This window comes from Onychostoma macrolepis, chromosome 13 (assembly GCF_012432095.1).
Source record: "Onychostoma macrolepis isolate SWU-2019 chromosome 13, ASM1243209v1, whole genome shotgun sequence".
NCBI lineage: Eukaryota > Metazoa > Chordata > Actinopteri > Cypriniformes > Cyprinidae > Onychostoma > Onychostoma macrolepis.
This window is the reverse complement of record NC_081167.1, coordinates 23453694-23476329: the sequence shown is the minus strand read 5'-3', so window position 1 is coordinate 23476329 and position 22636 is coordinate 23453694. Positions and strand designations below refer to the sequence as shown.

General features: G+C 35.4%; 3 protein-coding genes across 15 annotated transcripts in view; 2 read left to right on the top strand and 1 right to left on the bottom strand.

Annotated features, from left to right (window-relative positions):
- kcnh5b (potassium voltage-gated channel, subfamily H (eag-related), member 5b) overlaps positions 1 to 11141 on the top strand; it is a 36752-nt gene extending 25611 nt beyond the window's left edge. For both annotated transcript variants that reach the window (XM_058794734.1, XM_058794735.1), the window contains one exon: positions 8765 to 11141. In XM_058794734.1, the coding sequence (XP_058650717.1) occupies positions 8765 to 9781 (1017 nt within the window). In that variant the 3' untranslated portion in view covers positions 9782 to 11141. The remainder of the gene's footprint in view (positions 1 to 8764) is intronic.
- A 3864-nt stretch (positions 11142 to 15005) lies between these two features.
- Positions 15006 to 19993, bottom strand: gphb5 (glycoprotein hormone subunit beta 5). Of its 2 annotated transcripts, XM_058796362.1 has the most exons (6): positions 19975 to 19993; positions 17891 to 18052; positions 17589 to 17766; positions 17453 to 17504; positions 16537 to 16735; positions 15006 to 15395 (listed from the first exon to the last, which is right to left on the bottom strand). In XM_058796362.1, the coding sequence occupies exons 4-6, from the start codon at positions 17479 to 17481 to the stop codon at positions 15204 to 15206; spliced, it is 420 nt and encodes a 139-aa protein (XP_058652345.1). In that variant the 5' UTR covers positions 17482 to 17504; positions 17589 to 17766; positions 17891 to 18052; positions 19975 to 19993; the 3' UTR covers positions 15006 to 15203. The 2 variants fall into 2 exon arrangements, with proteins under 2 accessions (XP_058652345.1, XP_058652344.1); XM_058796361.1 differs by lacking the exon at positions 19975 to 19993 and having other exon boundaries at positions 17891 to 19042.
- Positions 19994 to 20104: 111 nt separating this feature from the next.
- The window catches only part of syne2b (spectrin repeat containing, nuclear envelope 2b), a 109597-nt gene continuing 107065 nt past the window's right edge, over positions 20105 to 22636 (top strand). For all 11 annotated transcript variants that reach the window (XM_058795762.1, XM_058795764.1, XM_058795769.1 and 8 more), the window contains exon 1: positions 20105 to 20262. The gene's annotated coding sequence lies outside the window, so the exon portion shown is untranslated. The remainder of the gene's footprint in view (positions 20263 to 22636) is intronic.

The following is a 22636-nucleotide window of genomic DNA, read 5'->3' as shown; positions in this document are numbered from 1 at the left end:
TGTTTCTAGGTTAATGGTCAGATATGAATAAATCAAAACACAAAGCAAAAGCTCCTCTCATACATACTTCTCCTGTTTATCACTTTCTCTCTCTCTTCTCTCTCTCTCCCTCCCTCTTTTCTTAATGTTATTCCCTTTTTCCACCCTGATTGTTCCCTGCCTGCTTTTAACCTGTCAAATAGTCTTACATCAATGCTGAAGCAAAACGAAAAATTCACAGCAGCACTGTTTTAAACAGTCTCAAGATTTTTTGAGTGCTATTCTTAGTCTTTTTGCCATTGTATTAATATTAAATAGAGGACAGAAAATTAAGGCAATAGAGTGGAATACGATCAGGAGTATTTGTGCCTTAATTCATTTATTTATTATGCATTTGGCAGATGCTTTTATCTAAAGCAACTTATACTGCATTCAAGGTACACATTTACATTTTACAAGTGAATAATTTTCAGTCATTGTTTTACATTAATAATATTGCCAGAAGCACTCTTGGCTGTGTGCTGTATATATAGCCTCAAAGATCGTGTGATTTTCTGGAGGTGGCGCCTTATTTACTCTGCCTTATTGTTGACTGCAGTAATATCAGTTTCAAGATATTTTTGGTTGTTTCGGATTGTTATTCCTAGTCTTAACTACTGTATTAATATTAAATATTGTAGAAAACAGAAAATTAAGGGAATGGTGTGGAATCAGGATCGTGAGTCAGATTTGAACCTTCATGATTGCCGTGACTCAACAGTTAGGCCAAAAGTTTTTAATTGTTAGTGAAAAATGAATAATTCTCATAATTTAACAGCAATTTATCCTTATAGTATATATGATAGGGAAACAAAACGGCAGCTTATGAATTCGGATCTCTTCTGTGGTTAAATGAAAGACCGGTCGTGTTTAGTGTCTCTGTCGAGGGAGCCTGAGGGTTTCAACAGAATGAAAGATTTAGATTTCAAGCATGTATCTGCCATCTAATGGAGGACAGAGAGAGAGAGGGAGGGATGAAATCACACTGGAGAAAGAAAGAAAGAGTCATACACAAAATTAGTCTGTGTTGTTGATTATGTGTGTGCAGGGCAGAGGTGTGAGATGATTATTTAATGGTTTTTAGAAGGTTTGAGGAATATTCTCGCACATATGTTGTATTTGATGGCTGACCCGTGTGTGTGTGTGTGTGTTTTCTGGTTTATCAATCAAGTTAAGACAGCTTGTGGGCCTTCAGGCAGACACACTACACACAGACACACTTCCACCAGAAGGCTTTTAAATTAATGATGTGACCCAGAATAAGAGTGTGTCTGCCACTAACCTCCAAATTCTGAGACTGCTTGTTTGCCTAAAGTACTACAGTACTACTGCCAAACCACATCAAATTTTCATAAGTGGCATTACTATCTCATATATTATATGACTACTACTAAGTTAACTACTAAGTTAATAATTTTATAATAAATAATAATTAATTTAATTATAACAATGAATTTTTTAATAATTTCTATTACATGTAAATTAACAATTATAAACCATCATTTTATATGAATAAAATTACTGCACATAGCCTCAAAGATCACGTGGTTTCCTGCTTCATATGTCTTATTGTAGAAGTGACTACAACTGTGGCATCTTGGTAGAAACTCTGGGTACCAGCAACTGCAGATTTGCGTAAAGGGTGTGTTATTTCCACCGGGAGTCAGATGTTTTCTCAGGCAAAAAGATTCGGACAGGTTTAGAATTATTTTCTTTAAGCAGTAAATTGAACAGAAGATTGGATCTCATCAGTCTGTTTGAGTGCATGGCTGCATCAGATGCATGTGTGTGGCTGCAGGTGACAGGCTGGATTACCTAAACAGCCCTAATGTGTCACCTAATCACCCGCTGAGACTGACACACTCTCCCTCAGTGTGTGTGTGAGAGGGGAGCGAGGTTTGGTTACGGTACAGTGATGGCAACAGGGTAGGACTGAAAGAAAGAAATGAGAAAAGATATTTAGAGAGAAAAAGAGAGAGGCAGTGCTCCCTCTAAGCGGCATCCGCGCACATCCACGCACTTCAGATATTGCACCCGCACTCTTATGTTTTTGTGATCTTGATCATAAGATGCATTGGATTTTTTCACAATTTTATTTTTTCATTAATTTTTTATTATTACATTTCTTTGTAGAGTGGTGCAGTTAGTGCTTTTTCTCAAGTAACGGAAGGATTCATTCAGTAGAAATAGGTTGTACTCTCCAAGAAAAAAAGAGGAACTAAGAAACCATATGAGACCAGTCTAAGGTGGCACATCTTGACCTTGAGACTCTTTTTCAATATATTTATTTTTGTTGTTGTTGTTGTTTCTCTTTTTTTGTACAAGGCATCAAAACAGTGAAAAGAACTAAGGTATTAATGAAAATAATATTAATAATACACAGTATAAAAATAGAATAAAATAAATGTTCATAGATAAATTATCATTAAGAGGTAACTTTACTAACCAACTGCAAAACGGGTTTACGAGGCATTCAATGCACTAACATAGCTCTGTGCTCTAGGTACAATCACATCATTGTCTTTCATTTCAGAGCAAACATGCCTCCTTTTTATGAAAATTATGCTTATTATAGATTGTTCCTTGTTCACAAAACATTTGCTTGCCAATGCTTGCCTACAGAAAAAAAGAACATTTCATTTAGATGTTTGTCCATTTTCTGTTGACCATTGCATCAAATGATGGAGAACCAGGAGATTTAACCAGGCATATGTCCAGTGTGCCATAAGTTACTGTTAAACAATAATAATAAATCTAATATTAATGTTTGATTGTTGGTTTGTTTAGCTGATTCTAATACAAGTTAATAATTTTACATACTTCCTTTTATAATATAATAAAAATAAATTATAATATAACTCATGACTGTATATGCATTGCTTTAAAAATCATGTGGTTTTATAAGTTTAACCAGACCACTTTGTATTGTCAATGAAAAGTTACCGTTATGAAATAATTATATAATATATAAAATAATAATAAAATTAATTTACATATAATATATTTTTATTCATTTATTATTTATAATATAATATAATTTTTTACATTTGCACCATTACCTGATTGCAATTCCTTTAGTGAATCAGGTGCTTAACGTTGTGGACAGCACATGCACATAAACAACGCTAGCAACTGGTGCCATTCATTTTAAGTGAATTACCCCCAAGACGCTCTCTCTCTCTCTCTCTCTCTCTCTCTCTCTCTCATTTGTTTTCCCTCTCAGTCCTGTCTTGATCTCCATTTAGTGGTCTAATTAGTGATGTTTTTAAGTTTATTCTCTGTAGTGTCAGGGCTCGGGAGAGAACAGAGATACACAAATACAAGTTCAGACACTTTATATGATAAATATGTAGAAAACGGATAGAAAGTTACACACACACAAAACAAACAGATAAAGATGAAATGCTCCAATTCGCTCCCCTCAGGCAGATGGTCCCCAAGAGCTCTTACCAAGGAAAAAAAAAAATCAGTCTTATCTAATCATGGATACACACAGCGACCTCCCTACCCACCCACACACACACACACACACACACACAGGTCCCCAGGCAAGGAGGTGAGACTCCCCTGCCGATTTCCTCTTTTGGAATAATGGCTTCTCTCTCGAGTGCTTCCAGAACATTCTAGAGAGTGAGAGATTGACGGAGGAACGGAGCAGCCCTGCTTTTTTCACTTGCTGGCAATAATGCGTGAAAGGGACTTGGAGTGATGTGGCAGCTGTAAATCTGAAAGCTTGTGTGTGTGGTATTTTTGCTGCCGTAATGTCAAGGGAATTTAATTTATTTCTCCACCTGTGTGGGGATTCTTACATTTTAAGATGGGGTTATATTGTCTATTAGTATATAATGAGGAGGAGTTATGTGTGTGTGAGCACACCTGGTTTCCTCCGAACTGTAATGACAGTAAGAGGGTCTGAAGCATTTGTCAGTGATTCTCAGCAGTAAACGTTGTGGACACATTTTGAGCCAATTACCTCTCGTCAGAGAGAAGCCGCTTCCCCACTGTGGGATGGCAGTTTATGTGTGTGTGTGTGTATGTCCAAGTTATGTTATGCAATTGTGTTGCTAACAGGCTTCTGTGTCATTTTAAGTCACTCAAACTTCAATGCTTCACACACATAATAAACATTCAAATTGGAAAGGACTGACAAGTGACATGTTCAGAATAACCATAGATGTGCCTCTCTCTCTCTATGTGTATACAGTATATATACTGTGTGTGTGTGTTTCAATGTCCTGTATGTATGCATGTATAATGTATATACTGTATGTGTGTGTGTGTTTTTTTTCAATGTTTATTTCTTATGCTCACCAATGCATTTTTTAACAAAGATACAGTAAGGTAAAATAATATAGATATTATTATATTAATAATTGAAAAAAAAAAAAAAAAAATATATATATATATATATATATATATATATATATATATATATATATATATATATATATATATATATATATATATATATATATATATATATATATATATATATATATATATATATATATATATATATATATATATATATATATATATATATATATATATATATATATATATATATATATATATATATATATATATATATATATTTATTTATTTATTTTCAGCAGCCATTACTTCAGTTGTCAGTCACATGATCCTTCAGAAATCATTCTAATATGTTTATTTGGTGCTCAGTTATTATTGGTGTTTAAATATCAATAATGGTTCTTATTATCAGAACCGGTTGAAAACAGTTTTTGCTGCTTAATGTTTTAGTGGAAACAATGCTAGATTTTTTTAAGGATTCTTTGATGAATAGGAAGTTCAAAAGAACAGTATTTATTTGAAATGAAAATAATTTGTAACATTATAAACTTTTATAAATTATTTTAAAACCATTTAAAATGAAGCAATTTATTACATTTATTCCTTGCTGAATAAATTTATTATTATTATTTTAAATAAGTAAACCACTAACACCAAACTTTGAATGGTAGTGCATTACAATTTTGGAAAAAAAAAATAAAGTAGTAAAAACTGTTTTCAGCATAATTAGAAATGTTTCTTGAGAACTAAATCACCGACTGGAGTAATCAAATCGCAATTTATTTACCTTAAAATCACAGAATGTTCCAAAGTGCTGTACAATTTAAAAAAAAAATACAAAGAAAGAGATACTGAAATAAAGCAAGAGAAAAATAAAATAAAAAATAAACTACATTTAAATGCATCTAATCCAAACCAGTAGTCCTTATGAAGGCCTCATTAAGCAGATACGTCTTTTAAACATGTTTACAGAGGTAGACAATCTGATAGATATTGGTATAATGGATATATGATGTCTGTCTTATGGTTGCGAGAGTATTTTAATTGCTCCACTGACCTCAGCACTCACATGCGTCATAACAGCTGTGTTTTTTTTATCTCTCGTTCTCTTATTCTGTTAACAGTTGCAGGTGAACACACACCAGTGCGCAAATCCTTCACTCTGTCGCTCTGAGATCAGAACTAGAATCTTAAAATAGCCGTTCCAATATTAAAAGGACGTTGTCAGAGTGCTTTAATACGCCAAGAAAAAGCATGAAGTTGTGATGTGTATTGCTTTGATGTGCACTGTGTGTGATATTTCTTCAGGGAAGGACAGTCAGGTCAGCCAACGCAGTCTCTTGTTTAGACACAGTGAGATGCTAAAGTCCTTTGAGGTGAATGTGAGTCGGTCCATTAGAAAATTTCAAACCGTATCATTGCATCGGATCCGTAAAGAATGTGATAATGGCTCTGACTCAGACTGAGGCTGGAGTTTATAAAGGCCTCTTCTTCTGCCTCTTTCTTCTGATGTGAAAACATTTATAGATTTTCATGTAGATATTTCAGTCATGCACCTCTTTATGCGGTAATATAATATAATATGCCTTCTGGCAATGTTAATTTCTCTGATATTACCATATGCATTTCACAAATCTGAATATGCATATTACAAATTTGCATTGTGTCCTTTCCGCAAGAGGGTACACGATAACAATGTCATAATGCGCATTATCTCATCTTTTGCAGCAGTCAGTGTCATTTACTTATTGAGAATTACAGAATATGCTGTAAATCTTCTCTACTTCTATTGGTTGCATTTACTTTTAAGCCATAGTATTAATCGTGCTCATGTTTTTGAGGTTTAGTTACGTAGAGCCTCTCTCTCCTAATCACTCACATGCTCTTCATGCACTAATTGCTTGGTTAATGTCCACTTACAACATCATGAATGAGATTCTGCCTTAATTTTAACCTTTCTCTGAGGACTCTTGTCACAGCACAGGGAGCGATGGTGGTCGGAAAGAAGAAAGACAGAGAAAAACCAGTCGAAGCAGGGGCCAGTCACTAACTGTCCAGTGACAGGCTAGAGAACTTTGCTGCTTTAGGCGGTTATCTATGTTTTCTGTGCCCGAATCCCCAACATCGGCGTAAATGGATCAGCCAGAAGACATCAGAACCTTTTCTCTCTTCAAATCTTTGTTTTTGCTTTGTATGTTTAAATTGATTTTGACAAGCCTATAAGACAAAAGTCCCAGCATCCCTGTGCTTCCTATGGCCAGTTCATCCCCAGCTTTACTACAGTTAGTGAAATCAAATTTATTTTGTTGTTCATAAAACTTGCAGATGTGTTGAAAAGGCGTACAAGCAATTAATGCTTTGAAAGGGGTCAGAAGGAATAGGTTCTAATGAGCTTTCATTTCCCTGTGTTATTAAAAAACAGCACAAATACCCGTAGCTCCCTCTGTGATTGGAACTCATTAAATAATTTCTGTTGGTTTTGTGTGAATAACTCTAAGCTATACCAGGAACTTTGTGTGTCAGAGGAAGCCTCTGTGGGACAGAAAATGTTGTAATGTTCAAACAGAGAATGTTGCAGTGTTCAGCTCTTGTTTTGCTGACTTTCAGAAAAAGGGCAACAGAGAATGACAGACGTTCTCTTTCTGTGAGCTCCAGTGTCTGAACTAATCCATCAGTTTTGTATGTTTGTGTTCAGATTTAAGAGTCAAACACACTCTGTATGGATTCTTCAAAACAATACAGATTCTTTAGAAAAATAGGGAAATGGGTGATGATAAAAAAAATTATAATAATTTGTAATAATAATCCCAGCTCAGTGTGAATAGACAAGTTAGCCATGGATAGATGGATGGATGGATGGAATGTTTACTCAAACGGTTTGTTAGTAGCTATTGAATTGAGCTGTTTTTGTCTGTAGTCCAACCTTGTTCGTGTTTTACATTAATTGGGAGAAAGGCACACAAGTAAATTCATATTATCGACTGAACTAAATGAATCCATCACCACAAATTAGTTTCAGTGAAGGACTTGATGGTTTTCATGTGGTGAAATAATGATAAAAAGATGAGATCTGAGAAAGGCAGGAAAAAGGCAAAGAGGGGGTGAAGAGAACAACAGATGCATAATTTAAGACTGATCTCCAAACACTAGACAAAAAATGGCTAGACAAAAAATGGAAGCTTTAGTGTGACGGTGGGAGGAAAAGAAGATAAAACATGTATAATTTAAATCTTTCTTTCCCAACACCGTACACATTTTCAATAATACCATGGAATTCTGAAATTCCTGTTATTACATGTTAAATGTTTAATTTTTATTCTGGGGTATGCTTTTTTTTATATTCATGTTACTATTTTATGTTGAATATTCAAACATTTTGTCTTTTCTAATACCATTTTTGTGATTATGATTTTTAAATAATAGAAAAAGCTACATGCATAAAAAGTCTTACAAACAAGGAATTTGGTCAAATTACACCAAAGGACTGTTTATTTACAGTGGATATCAAATTTAGAGAACAAATTATGAACAATTGATTTTTTTTTTTCTGAAATGACCTAATCTTCATCATTCAAAATTTGAAGGAATTTTAACTGTGGCTATACCATTGCTAGTAGAACAGTGTTTTACAAAATAACCAAGACACTTCAACAAAAACCTTTTATTTCGTGCAAAACACGGTGATCAAAATTAGATAACAGCAATGATTGTTGCACGAAGAAAGATTACAACTAAAATTTCTGAAGGTTACAGCAGTCAAAAATTAGTATAGGAAATGTACAGGCCCTTGCTTTAAATGAATTCAGCAATTCCAGCTGCAGTGTTGAACCGATTGCCTATTGAGAGTCTCCGCATTATTCTGTCCTCTCGTGCATTTGTCTTTCGTGGACAACCAGCCTTTTTGGGGGACTTGAATGAGTAAGTGACCTTGTAAAGATGCAATATTCTAGAAATCACAGACTTGGAACGACCAACTTCTCTTGCCATGGTTGCTATTGGCCTTCATCTGGACAACCTGATTTCGGAGTGTTTCAATCACTTTAGAATTGCTCACCATCTTGCAAAGTCAGTGAAAACTGGAAAGTTTGGCTGTCAGTTAAATTGAGTTTGTCAGATAATTAAGGATATTAGCACCAGAGATTAACACCAAATAAAGTGTTCTCTAATTCTGATCAGCGTTCTTTTTCAAATATCTTATTTAAAGTCTTTATACTGCAATTCAGAATATATTAAACTCATGAAATGTGCTTAAAAAACTGCACATTTACTCCTGTTTGGATAACTTAAAATAGGACTCTAAGCAGTGACCTCGAAATTTAGGAACTTGTAGGTTGTTCTCTGATTTTTATCTCCACTGTAAATTACATTTTTGATGATTCCAAAATTCTCATAGATGCCATGTCCTGATGGTATTTCTTCTCTCCATATCCAGTTTATATTTCGTAAAATCATCGATGTGAAGAAGGAGGAAGAAGAGAGGCAGCGTGCAAAGAATGAGGTTCCACTCACCATTCCTGTGGACCACCCGGTCCGAAAACTTTTCCAGAAGTTTAAACAGCAGAAAGAGCTCCGTAACCAGGGTGCTTCGGCCCAGCTGGACCTAGCAAAGAATCAGCAGCATCTACAGCAGCCCATACGCATGACGAAACCTCACGCCTCCCTCATGCAGAACTCGCTGCATGCGGTTCAGAACGGGTCCACCAGCAGCGTGGTCACCATCTCCCAAATCACACCCATCCAGAACTGCCTGGCCTACCCTAAAGTGGGCGACTCAGTCAAGCAGAACAACCGCGACATCATGGAACTCAAACCTGCCGTGGTCACCGGTGACCAAGTTGCAAATCGACTCAAAGTGAATAACACGGCACGGACTAAACCCGCAGGAACTGCCCGTGGCTGGATGAGATTGAAAAACAACATGGCTGCCCCTGGTTCACCTCCAGAGGATGAGAGGAAGGAGGGATTGAACAATGCAGCTAAAGCCGTGTCCATGGAGCACATTTCACCAGAAGTCAAAGTTCGGATAGAAAGTGTTGAGGAGGTTGGAACGTCCAGGAAGAATTCGCTCCGCAAAACGGACTCTTGGGATAGTGGCTTGACATACAGCGACCAGAGATTGGATAGGGTTTCAGAACCACAGAGCCCTGTTCCTGGAGTTGGTGGAGGAGAAGGACCAGCCCAGGATTTTTACTCCAGTAGTGAGAGCTCATTCCAGGCCTCTCTGCAGGAGGCAAGGCTGGAGCTGCGGACAGAGATCCAAGCTCTGAACGGAAGGATGGCGGCTTTAGAAGAACGGGTTGGACAGATTCTCAGACTGCTTTTAGAGACTTCAAAGCCCATGCCTAGTGAAGAACCAACCCCAAAAATGCACAGACTCGAAGCACAAGGCAGCATCCCAGTGTCCACACTCAGTACGCCAGACTCTGAAAAGGATGAGGGTTTGCCATAGGACAACAGACTTTGCATTCAATAAGCATTTGAGATGAAGTATTTGTAGCATCACTGGGGCTTTGGTGCATCCAAATTTGGCACCTGTATCTGCAGCTTATACAGGAACGAAAATAGGAGCTTGGGTTGGTTTCTAGCTTCTGATTTCTGAGGATAAAGCTGACAACTGAACATCTGTATGGGAACAGGAGTTGGTTTCTGGATCTAAATAACTGCCAGGAACTCTAACCCCATCAGAGTACAGTGGCATGTACTGAGAAATACAAAAATAAGAGGATTTTTAGTTTTAGTGCTTTTTAATGTTCAATCAGCACTTTTTGCACACTGAAGCAATGCAGGAACTTTTTTTTTCTCCCTTTTTCAGCGTGAGTTTGTATATATAATGCATGTCCAGCTGGGTTCTGGCTTGCCAAAAATGTACAACCCTGATGACGTCTGTACAATTGAAATGATATTTAAATGCTTGTATATTATGCAGTTAACTGCATGCAGATCTATTTATTCTCACAGAATGCTTATTTTCAATGTGTAAATGAAAGAGACTGTTGATTGTCTTGATATCACCATAATGTACATTCAGGTTTTTAACAAAATGTAGCATGACAGATCACTGAGGAAGAATGTGTTGTGTTTGAAACATTTACGTATCCATGAATGACTTTCATAGGCACTCATAAACTTTGCCTTAAAGGATCTAAACATCAGTCTTAAGATAAAGCTGAAGAAGAAAAACCTGCACTGGTTATCAATGTTGGACAGGTCTGTTTTTGTCTGTCTTTCTATACATTTTAACTTACATGTTTCAGGTTTCATTTCTTGTTTTGTTTTTTTAATTAATTTATTTTTTTGGGACAAGGATTTTGGAGCGTGTAGGATTTTATGCCCTTCATTTATGTTCCACTCAATGTTATTGGGTTGTTTTATTTTATATAGCATCAGTAGCAGCTTTTGGGCCTGAAATGCAGCTTCACCACTGTAAATCAATGCAACCTTTAATAAAAAATGGTAAATAAAAAATTATAATTGTAAGAGTAAACTGCAACGTTTTGTTCTCATATGCAAGATAACATTATAAATGATATTTTTAGCTCTCAAAACAAAGTCCCTTTATATGAGGACTGGAAGGCACATGACCGAAACACATCTGGGATACTTAACCTGATCTTCTCTTCAGCAAAACAAGATCACTCTGCAGATCAGGACACCACAATGACAGTAAAAACCAAATCTGAAAAGGTTCTTAAGGATTGTATACTTTTCAAGGTATTTTTGTGTATATTTCTTCTGAGGGTCACTTAAAAAGCTACTATGTACAGTGTACACACACATATATTTTGGGGCCTGTAAATTTAATTTTTTAATAAAATTAAGTATTTTATGGATGCATAAAATGGGTTGCACTTTATTTTACAGTACATGAACTTACAGTGTACTTATAGTGTACCTACCTAATAAAGTACTGGTACTACATGGTAACTACATGGGGTAGGGTTAGGTTTAGATGTAGATTACCTAGTAATTGTAATTACTAAAATAAGTACATAGTATGTACATGAGTAACAGGACTGTAAAAGAGAGTACTACCATAAAATGTATTAAAAGTGACTTTTACATTGTTACAAGAAATTTCTGTTTTAAAACATTCTATTTACTTACTGTACAACTTTATAAAATTTCTATTTATTAAAGAATCCTAAAAAAATGATTGTGAAAATATTTCCACAAAAATATTAAGCATATTAGAATGATTCTGAAGGATCACGTCTGGATATGCACATACATTTTTTGTATATTTAAAATTTTTCATTTATTTCTTTTAATCATTTTAATCATAATCATGTTTTAATGTTCCCTCCCTCTGTTTCCAGGTAGCAGAGACTTAAATGTACCTGCACAGGTTAAGAGTGCAGCTCTCTGTATTACGGTCCTGCTGGTTTTATCCTGTTCTCTACAAAAGAAAGACAGATGAAGCTCTCGGCTGAAGTCAATTTTCAGGTGGCGGTGCTGCAGCTTGGCATCAAGCCCTCAAGATTGTGTTATTACAACCCATTTATCTTTCACTCTGTCTCTCTTTTTGCTGAGCTTGCTAAAGATCTGGGATTGGTCTGGTTTTAAAATATCAGTTTTGTGCTTTTATATTCTTTTGCATACTCACACACATAAATATTGTTTCACAGATACAAGCCCATTTCAGTAGTGATGTGTGTTTGTGAATGTAAAACCAAAGACTGTGCTGTATTGAATATAACATGAGGTCTGCCTTCTGTGTACTAAATAGTCCCAGTTTTGCTTGGTCTCAAGGTCTTAAAGAGCTGTTTTTCTACAGATCATTAGACACATTTAATCAGGAGAAAGGGTTTTGCTAGTTAGCATAGTTAGCCACTACTGGAAAATACAGTAACTACCATTCTGCTGCTCAAAAGCATCTTTCAGCATTGACATCCATTCTGAAATCTCTATATATTGCAGTTACGATGAATGAGAATTATCAGATTCTTATTGATCAGGTTGTCTAGATATCAGACAATCCTCTGTAGCAATGCGGCTGAATGCAAACTAATATTACAAGATCACATGGCCTAACTCTCCTTCCCTTGTCACGCTGTCAATCTCTTTGCGTTTTGAAAAAATGTGTATTGAAACTGATATGTGTTAGCCTTAAAATGTTAAGTATTGCAGTATAGGAACATAATCATAAAATTGCTGCTCTTCAAAAAATTTATAAGCATGGGATGTATAGAGTTCAGAATCATTGTCCAGCGATAAGGTTTGGTCGTCACACACATTTACATTATGATTTACTTATTTAGTGACCTTGAAATAGTGCAGATATAAATAATAGTATTTAAAAAGACAGAAAATTAATGAACATAAAGGTGAGAGACAGTGTTGTGTAAGACGACTGTACAGTGCTTCTCATAATCTTCTCTCTTGCTTATATTTAGAAGCTCATTTGGTTGGATCTGTACCTGTCGCCTGGAGTTGTTTGAAAGCCTGTCTTGTCCATGAGTAGGGCCAGATTTAGTTTGTTTAGCTGACAGTTAATTGAATGGAAGTGATTTGACAGAAGGGTAATTTTGGCAATTAATCTGGGACAAAGGCAGCATTGGGGGAGGTTTGACATTTCTGGGAATGCTGGGGAATATCGTACATGCCAACATTACCGTAGCAGCAAAATCTCTGGGAACAACGTTGATCAAAAGCAAGGATAGGTTATGGCCCTAAGGCGTTAGCCTTTTTTGGAGGCCCCCTCACACACGGTTTTTGCCAAGGAGCTGAAAATGGGGAAAAAATACTATCTTGTGCAATTTAAAATCACTTTATATTGCATGACTCAAAATGAAGAATTTGGTTTTAGCGTCTCATTGAAGTGATCTGAATTTGTGTCCCACTCTTGTGAAGAAACCACCACATTTACCTCAACATTTACTACTGGTTTTTAAGATAATTTACACACTTACATTCCAAAGTTTGGGGTTGATTACATTTTTAAAACATTCTTTTTAAAACGTGTCTTATGCTCACCAAAGCTGCATTTATTTGCTCAAAAAAAAAAAAAAAAAAGAAGTGCTTATTTTAAAAGGAAAATTATTCTTAAACTGAATTTTCAGCAGCCATTACTCCAGTCTTCGGTGTCGCATGATCCTTTACAAAGATTTTTTTTTTTTAATTATGCTTAGCAGATTTATTTAAAAAAATGATTTGAGCTATAGTCTGCGGTATTTTGAGAAGTAATGTCAAAATAACTTTTTTTTTATTTATTTTATTTTATTTTATTTTTTTACAAACAATGGCTGCCCTTAATTTAAGTACATCTTTGTCGCAATGATAGACAACATTTTTGTCCTTTTCTTGTGAACAAAACACCACACCACACAAAATCAATGAAAGTCTTCTGCACACATTTGTTATTGTGGAACTTAATGAAACTATATTAAACTGTTGGCCCTAAATGTAATTTCCAGTGCAGAATCTGCTGAATTTGACCTCTGAGGTTACACACTGTGTTCAGGTTTATAATGGAAACGGTAATAATCCTGTGCATCTGCCACTCAATACAATGCCAGAATAGGAGAGGGGAATGTTTCCTCATTTTCACATTAGTGAGGTTTTAAATAATTTATCACGCTGGGCCATGTGAACTCAGTAACGCAGCATTCAGAAAAATGAGTCTTCAGTGCTGCAGGTCTCTGAGAAAATTATACATTGTCATTCTCATATGTGTGTGTGTGATCAGCAAATGTAAAGTAAATACACTAAAGTTTAAATGGAGAACAAGTGTGTCTGGTTGGCCTGAGATGGAAAGTCAAGAGCAGGTGGTAAATATATGACTATAAATGGCATTACATTATGAGTCAGGGATTGAGATGAGAGCAGCATTGAGCAGGTGGTTGGACCCCCTAATGATTTCTTTATCACACATATGGACATGTGTCATAGTCACAGGACTTTTGCCTCTACTGTCTACAAAACAAACACACAACAAATCTGACAAATAAGAAAAAAACAACCCGTCACGCACTGTGGCCATTATACAGTATTTTTTTAAATCACCTTCTTTATCTACTGTATGATTATTTAATATGGAAATACCATTCTGTTCAAAGTTTGGGGTTTGTAAGATTTTTATTTATTTTTTTAATGAAAGAATCTCTTAAGCTCACCAAAGCTGCATTTATTTATTTAAAAAAAAAAAAAAAAAAAAACAGTAAAAAGAGTAATTTTGTTAAATATTATGACAATTAAAATAACTGTTTTTAAATTGAATATATTTTAAAACGTGGTTCATTCCTGTGATAGCAAAGTTTATTTTTTAGCAGCCATTACTGCAGTCTTTAGTGTCACATGATCTTTCAGAAATCATTCTAATTAGCTTATGGTTTTGCTCAAGAAACATTTATTGTTATTGTCAATGTTAGCTTTGCTAATATTTTAATGCAAATCGTGCTAAATTTTTTAGGAAGTCTTTGATAAATATAAAGTTCAAAAGAACAATTAATTTGTAATAGATATATTTAGTAACATTATAAATGTCCTTACTGTCACTTTTGAACCGTTTAATACAATTTTTAAATGCTACTGCATGGGGATTTGTACAAGTTTTTCCTGTCTCAATTAAAAGAAGGATAGAACACAAAATGTTACATAATTTAATGGCTTATGCCCTGTAGCGACAAGATTTTTTTTCAGGTTATGACAGAAGACCACAGGTGTGTTGTTTGCAGTTTTATTCAGTTTTGCTCTTTTCAGGAAAAAAAGGAGGAGGAAAGAGCAAAGAAGATGAGAAAGTAACATACAGTCACCATTTGAAGGTAAAATCTCTCCTACATGTACATAGACATGAAACATAGATTTTTGATTCATTTTATTCCTGCAGTGCACATGCTCTGGTGTTTTAAGTGGAGGCAGGTTTCTCCAGCATATCAGACCGAAGTGATGCATTCAGTGGTGCTAGTAAGACAAACCCCACAGTCACACCGCAGGGCCACGGGGTAGGTGTAGGATGGGTCCACGTCTGCTGAGCAGTTCGGCAGCTGCACCGTCTCCAATCGAGTTTCGTTATAAGTGCACACGCGCTGGTGCGTCTCGATGAAGGGCGGGTCCAGGACTGGCTTCTGCAGTGATTGACAGGTGAAGAGAAGAGTGTGTGTGTGTCAGACGGATGTCATATTGAGGACTTTTCATCTGGGCTACTGATTTATTTTTTTTTAGATAGACTTAAAAGCGCCTTTAAAGTTAAATATTTAATAATATACTGTAGACTCTTTAATTAAACATGTTAAATAATGTCTCAAATGTCTGTTGCAACCCAAATAACATTCACTGGAAGTGAAATTTGTCCCTGAAGGCACTTTTTTCTTCAAAAATGAATATTATCCTGATCTGACTCTTAAAACTGAACGACCTAATGTAGTGAGGATGATTTAGTTATATTTCTGAGTAATAAAAGTAGTTGATTTCTTTAGTTTTTTAGGCAAAGTAAATAGTCACTTTCCTTCAGATATGCTCTTATAAAGAATTAAGAGCAGTAAATAATAATGTATGTAAAACATATTTTGCAGAAAATCGTCATGAACCAAAAAATTGCACAAAAATCCATTATAAAACAATCCAAAACAACAGGAAAAAAGCCCGGTCTGACTGCAATATCTCAACCATTTTTCTCTATTTTCTGTTATTTTTTTCCTTTAATTTCTAGCAATCAGCCCAAGAGGTTCTCCGCCTCTCTCTTAAGAGCACTAAAGGAAAAGCTGTTCAAATAGTTTTTTTTTTTTTTTTGTTTGTTTTTTCTGGAAAATGATTATTTGGGTCAAAGTGAGTTCTGTTCCCAAAGTGCTTTCAACTGCTCTATGTGTAAAATTAAAACACAATCCAACCTTACAAACACAATCAATAATACAAATGCAAATTATTTTGCAAAATAAATACAAACTAACATAATATCTTTGCATTTTTGTGAAATAGTCAAACCTTTTTTGCTGCTTCAGTTTGTATAAAAGCAAAATCACCTTCTCTATGATTTAAGCTACTATGTAATATATAGTATCTGAGGTTTAATTTTATATATTAGAGAATTATAAAACCCTGTTAAATAATTCCAATTTCTTGTAATAAAGTATTATCACATACACTTTTTATTTTTTTAATATATATCATTTTGATTAAGTATTGATCACATTGCAGGTGTGCTGTAAAAGCTCTTCTCTCTTTTTATGCGAGTATATGTTTGTCACAGACTAATAATATCAGTCTTACTTCCCAGGTCTCACAGCGTCCCCAGCAGGCATCAGTGGTGATGTGCAGCCCACTGCATCCCGGCTTACGGGCCAGAAAGGTAAATTCTCTGACTGCACAGCCGATGAAACGCTTCAGGTTGAGCACAGAAGCCTCAGTATGAGCGCCACAACACAGCCAAACAGCCAGTGTCAAACAGCACAGAGTTACAGGAGACAGTCTACCACACATACAGAAAGAATAAGAGTTCATGATGAGGCCGCAAGTGTTAAATGCTCTGTAGGTTGCAAAAAATCAAGCAATTACTTTTATGATTAACATAAGTGTATAATTTGATTTGTAATGATCCATGAAAACAGAGCTGTTTAAAGTCACATTAAAATTGTTTAGTAAAATTCGTATAATTCCAAGCATGTACACTAGCAACCAATAGAGGTTTTTTTTTTTTTGCACTTTGATTCAGCAAGGTTGCATTATATTGATCAAAGTGACTTTAAAGACAGTTATAATCTTTACAACAACAACAACAAAAAAAAATTCAAATAAATTGTTATTTTGAACATTCTGTTCATCAAAGATCAAAAAGTATCAGTTTGCAAAGAAAAACATTAAGTTTTATGTTTTCAACACGGAAAAATTCAGCTTTGGCATCACAGGAAATACCGTAAATTGCATTTTAAAATATATTAAAGTAGGAAAATTATTTTACATTGTAATAAGATTTCACAATTTAGTTGTAAACTTGATTGAACAAATTGATTGAAAAAAATCTTACAAAACGCAAAATTTGGAAGTTTATGTATTTTTTCATTTTTGTTTTTCTGTTTTACCCTTGAAAATAAATCATAAAAATTACATTTTTAAACTATGATAACTAAGATATACCATAATATAATTTCCATAAAGAGCTGTAAAAAGGACTATTTAAATTTCTCACCCCTGTGCTCCAGACCTCAGAGGAGCCATTGCTGATTCCAGTGACTGTGGATCTGTTTACAAAATAACAGCCATTAATAATTAAAAATAATTATTAAAACATAAATCTGTCTTAGTTTCAGCAAGGTCAAAGATACCTGGATGGCAAAGGCAGCACAGCTAAACTCTCCAGAATCAGCGAGAAATCTCACTTCCAGTCCTGATATCACCTCTCCTGAAGTTCCTCTGACACTGAACTTGCACAAATCTGTAATTTATTAGAAACGGGACTGCCAACTCCACCTAAAACACACGGGGCTGTCTCTGTAGAGCCAACTGCATCCAGCAGTAATAAAGAGATGTCACATAAGACCAAAGACAAACAGGGAAGGAGGCGGTGAGTCCATGTGTGTGGAGATTGATCCAGCCCCTCAGGCTCTGAAATCTGTGCATGTCTTACCTGCCATTCAGGTACATCAGCCGTACATCCATTAACTTAATGAAGAGGAAAGAACCTCCTTTTGTTCGGAGTCATCCACATGGAAGAGAATGGGAAACACATTTATCCTCTGATCCATGTATTCATTTATTCATCCATCCATCTTGTGGGCTGTGGTTAGTCCTGCTCCAGGAGGTGTCAGGACAGGTTAAATGAGACGTCAGGCTCCAAACAGTTAGAGATTAGTCAGATATTTTCCATGACAACATGGTGGTATAATCTAAGAAGTGATTTTCCAGAAAGGTCTGATATAATTGACACATGAGGGGGCAGGATGACAATTTTGCTGACTTGATTTCCATTGAAAATAATTTTCTTTATTACATTCTTTATTCTTGTTTTCTCAAATTAGAAAAAAAAAAAATGGCATTGAATGTGTTTGGATTTCATGAATGACAAACAGGCATATATGCTGCCAAAGACTGAAGAATAGGACTGATCTGCACGAGGCCACTAGGGGAAATTCGATTAATAATTCCAAACAGCTTTAAAAACTGTTTTCATTTGGTGTAGAAAACAATAGTAGAACAGAAACAAAACCGCTGGTAAAACACATATTATACCTATTAGCTATATTTGTACAAAGTATTATTTCGAGTAAACAAGTAGTGTTTTTGTGTGCGTTAAATAAACTGAGACCATCTTCAAGTAACGTCAAACTAATTTTTCTAAAATTATGCCACAGTGACGCCCAGTGGTCAATTTGGGAAGGTTTTGGTAAACTTCACATGATCTAATAACAAATAATTTGACTCACATAGACTCACACATTTCCCTTTAGTTCTGCGTCAGTAACCTCTACTCACTATAGGCTTCGTATGATTTATTAATAAATATAAACATATACGTGTAATTGTAAAATTAAGATTAAGATAAGCGCGACCTGCAATTTTTTCGCGTAAATTGTAGGCCTAATTTGGCGCCGCTTGCTTTGTTAGGAAAACAATGATCTAAAAGACATTTTAAAAACATACAGTGGTTTACAAAATTATTAGAACACTAGTATTTTCCCCAGCTAAAACGTGGTTTTAAGTCAGCTATTCCAGAAGAACTGTGGCAACATCTCCTGACCCACCTATACGGCAAAAGCTGCTTTAAATGCAAAGGATGGTCACACCGTATGTTAATTTAATTTAGTTAATAGCAGTTAATTGACAAAGAAAATCCATTTACGACATTATTTTGACAGCAAACTCATTTTACAGCAGTTTTACAAAAGTGCCTAAAATTTTTAACAGTAGGCCTACTGTAGCTGTGCAGGTAGGTTTCTTGAAGCATTTTGGAAATGTTGCCACAGTTCTTCTGGATTTAGTCTGTCTTAGTTTGCTCTGTTTCTTCATGTGATTCCAGACAGAGTGGTTGATGGTGAGATCAGATCTCTGTGTGAAGCTCTGGCTGTTGTCAGACTCCTTGTGCAAACAAAAATCTCAATGGATTGTTACAATTAATGGCGAAATGAATGTTTGGAAATGTAAGCTGATATTTCCATACTGACACACTACAACAAAAGATAGAAATAACTGACTTAAAACCATTTTTTAGCTGGTGAAAATACTGTTCTAATAATTTTAGCCACCACTGTACGATATTTTGTGTATTGTGTGTATATTGTGTGCCTATTTGTCATATGTAATTTTATAATAAAGTGATATATATATATATAATCTATAATGCTTTACCGACTCATCGAGGTGCGATCACAATTTACCATTGCTCTGCGAAATTTTACGGGCGAATGAATTTAGCCTATAGGAATCCGCGTTCAAATGGAAAGTGACTTGCAATATGGACAATCGAAAATTAACGCATTTTCCTGCGAAATTTTACCTAGGCCTACATTAATGTGAGTCATGGTCATGCATTTTAACATTGATCAATACTGACCTATAGTAGCCTATATAGCCTATGCTACTTGTTTTAAACTTACTAAGATCATGAACCCTGTTTTGACTTCCTTCTTTGCTAAAGCGTTGGTGGGTGACCAGCACAAAAACCCTCATAATTCGCACCGTGCGGTTATTGATCGACAGAGGGGGTTAATTTACTGGTTTGTCTGCTATAGCCTACTCCTGTAGGTCCGCGCGCTGCCCTGAGTGGTCGTTATAATTAGAGACCCCCGCGGGCGCGTCGGGTTTCACTCCGCCGCCCGGTCGCTTCTCCCGGTGAGCTCAGCTGGGAACGGGAGGGAATATACGAGCTTCACTCGCTGTAATACACGCAGTAATATGAACTCCCTAACGATTTGTATTTGTGGTTATTGTAGTTGACGACGGAAAACGTTCAACACTGGTGCAAGTGGACATTTAAAGACAGTTTCATACTTTGCCAAACATGTAAGTAGAGTTTGAGTTCTTCTGAACAGACCCACCTTGACAGATCTAAGGTCATTGAATAACGCATAACTCAGATTCAATCGTTATAACACCATGTTTATTTTAATATATTAATTGTCTTTGTTGTTATTAAGTTTGTTCCGAGAGTTCAAAACGTTGGATCAATACTATATAATATAGCCTAAATAAAAAAAATAAATAAAAAAATAAATAAAAATATATATATATGTATATATATATATACATAGGCTAATACCACTTTATAGGCCTAGGCTCTCATTTTAAAAGAGTACTGTCGGTACTCAAATAAAGCCATACCACGCAGTAGAACTGTATACTGTATGTGTATGATAGTTGATATTGATATTGACGTGTGTTATATTGTGTCGCACTTGTAACGCGTGCCCGCGCCAGCGCTATTTTGGGCCCCACGCAACGCCCCTCTCGAGCTCAAGGCATTTGGTGTGTCAGAGGTCACGCTGGTTATTCTGGACCGCGTGCGGAACGCTTCTGCTGCCTATCCATGCAACTCTGATCAATACTCTTTAAATTCAACTGAAACGTCTTTAACCATTTAAGGCAAGACACTGCAGGTGAATAGGGTAATTTTTTTTACTAATAGTTATCGCCTTACTTACCTAGTTGATTGATTACATTGATAATTGCAAACATTTTTTGTATTACAAGTTTTCTAAAATGTTAGGTTTAAATATGCAAATGAGGCATTATTTAATGAAATATGCACTAATTTGCATACATTTCTAGTACAAAAATCTAAACACTGGATGAAGTCAGTTTCAAAATTCTTGTTTAATTTTTTTGACATATTACAGTCAAAAGTTTTTACAGAGGGAATTTTGGATATCTCATTTTGTCACTCCATAATTCAGAAAATACTTAGAATTTTGGGGGAATTAAAATGTTGTATATAATCAAGCAAATTATATATGAACAAATCCCTCTGTAAAAACCTTCAAGATATAGACAGGAATAAAAATGTGAAGTTTGGTGTCTGTAAGTGCTACTGAAGTGGAGATTTATGGCTCAGTGTAGGAGAAAAAACTCATTTTGAGAAAACGGCCTTTAAAAATATGTATTGTAATTGAAATCTATTGACACAAATAGATAAAGTGCTATAAAAGAAACACTTAACAGTGTCTTTTGGATGTTTTCGTTCTACTAGTCTGAAAAAACACTTTATGAAAAACCAAAAAGCCCAAAATCTCAAAATTGACAGGTGCATGAAAAAACAGTGTTTTTGCCTGCAGTGTCTCCCCTTAAATAAAAAAACAACATATATTACTACTATTATGCAGATAATACCATATATGCCATTTTTGCCATTGACTTGGTATGCCACTGTATGCCAACCTGCTAAGAGTTACTTACAGCTTTCATTGTCTTTTAGAGGGATGAGCATTGTTACTTATTGTTTTGACAATGATTTCTGTTATAAATATAAAAACATAGGCGGTTTAAAGGAATAGTTCATCCAAAATAGTCACATTACTGTAGCTAGTTCTGGAAAAGAGCTGCTTAAAAAGCTTGATTAAAATTTTTTGTGGGTAAACAATTCTTCATTCTGCGTGAATAGTTATCATGCCCAGTGTCATGTTCAAAGGTAGTTTTAGACACTTCACTTCTTTGTCAGTGTTTTTGTAGTTGTCAGGATAGGGATAGTGGCATATGTTCTCATAAAAGATTTGTCTGTGCTCTGCTTAGGTGATTGTCCTGTGGGAGTGTTGCGTTCTGTACGTGTGAAATGCTTTAGATGCTGTTGTGGTCAGTTCATGTGGATGAAGTTTCCATGTAACTCTCTTAGTCATTTAGTGTGATTTGACTGTGATCCCAGCACTCTGATTCAGATATAATGCACAGATTTGTTTGATCTCTGGGAATGTGTCCGGTCTGTGTTAATGCCTGCTGTGTTTTCATTCCACATTATTATGCCAGTATGTGCACTCTCTTTCTCTCTGTGTTCTCGTTCCTGTCAGTCCAGCTCAGGATAGCACACATTCTTCCACACCTCTGTTCTCTAACAGAGTCATGTTCTGCTGCAAGGACACGCATTCACATGGTCACAGAATGATTGATGCAATGACATTTTGCCATGACTTTCTGCTTTTACTGTTTGTTTGAGAAATTTGTGTTTATCCAACACTTATAATCTTTAATCTTTATGCTGATAAGTTTAAAAATGCCTCACAGATTCAGAAACAAATGGCAGTTTTGGCTCCCCAGAGGGTGCCATTGCTTTATGTGTCTACCCACAGGAACTTAATTGTCATTCCTACTGTGCAGTACTTTCAGTATGTTCAATTTCCTCATCATATGTGTCTTAATACAATGGATAAAATATTAAACACACACACAA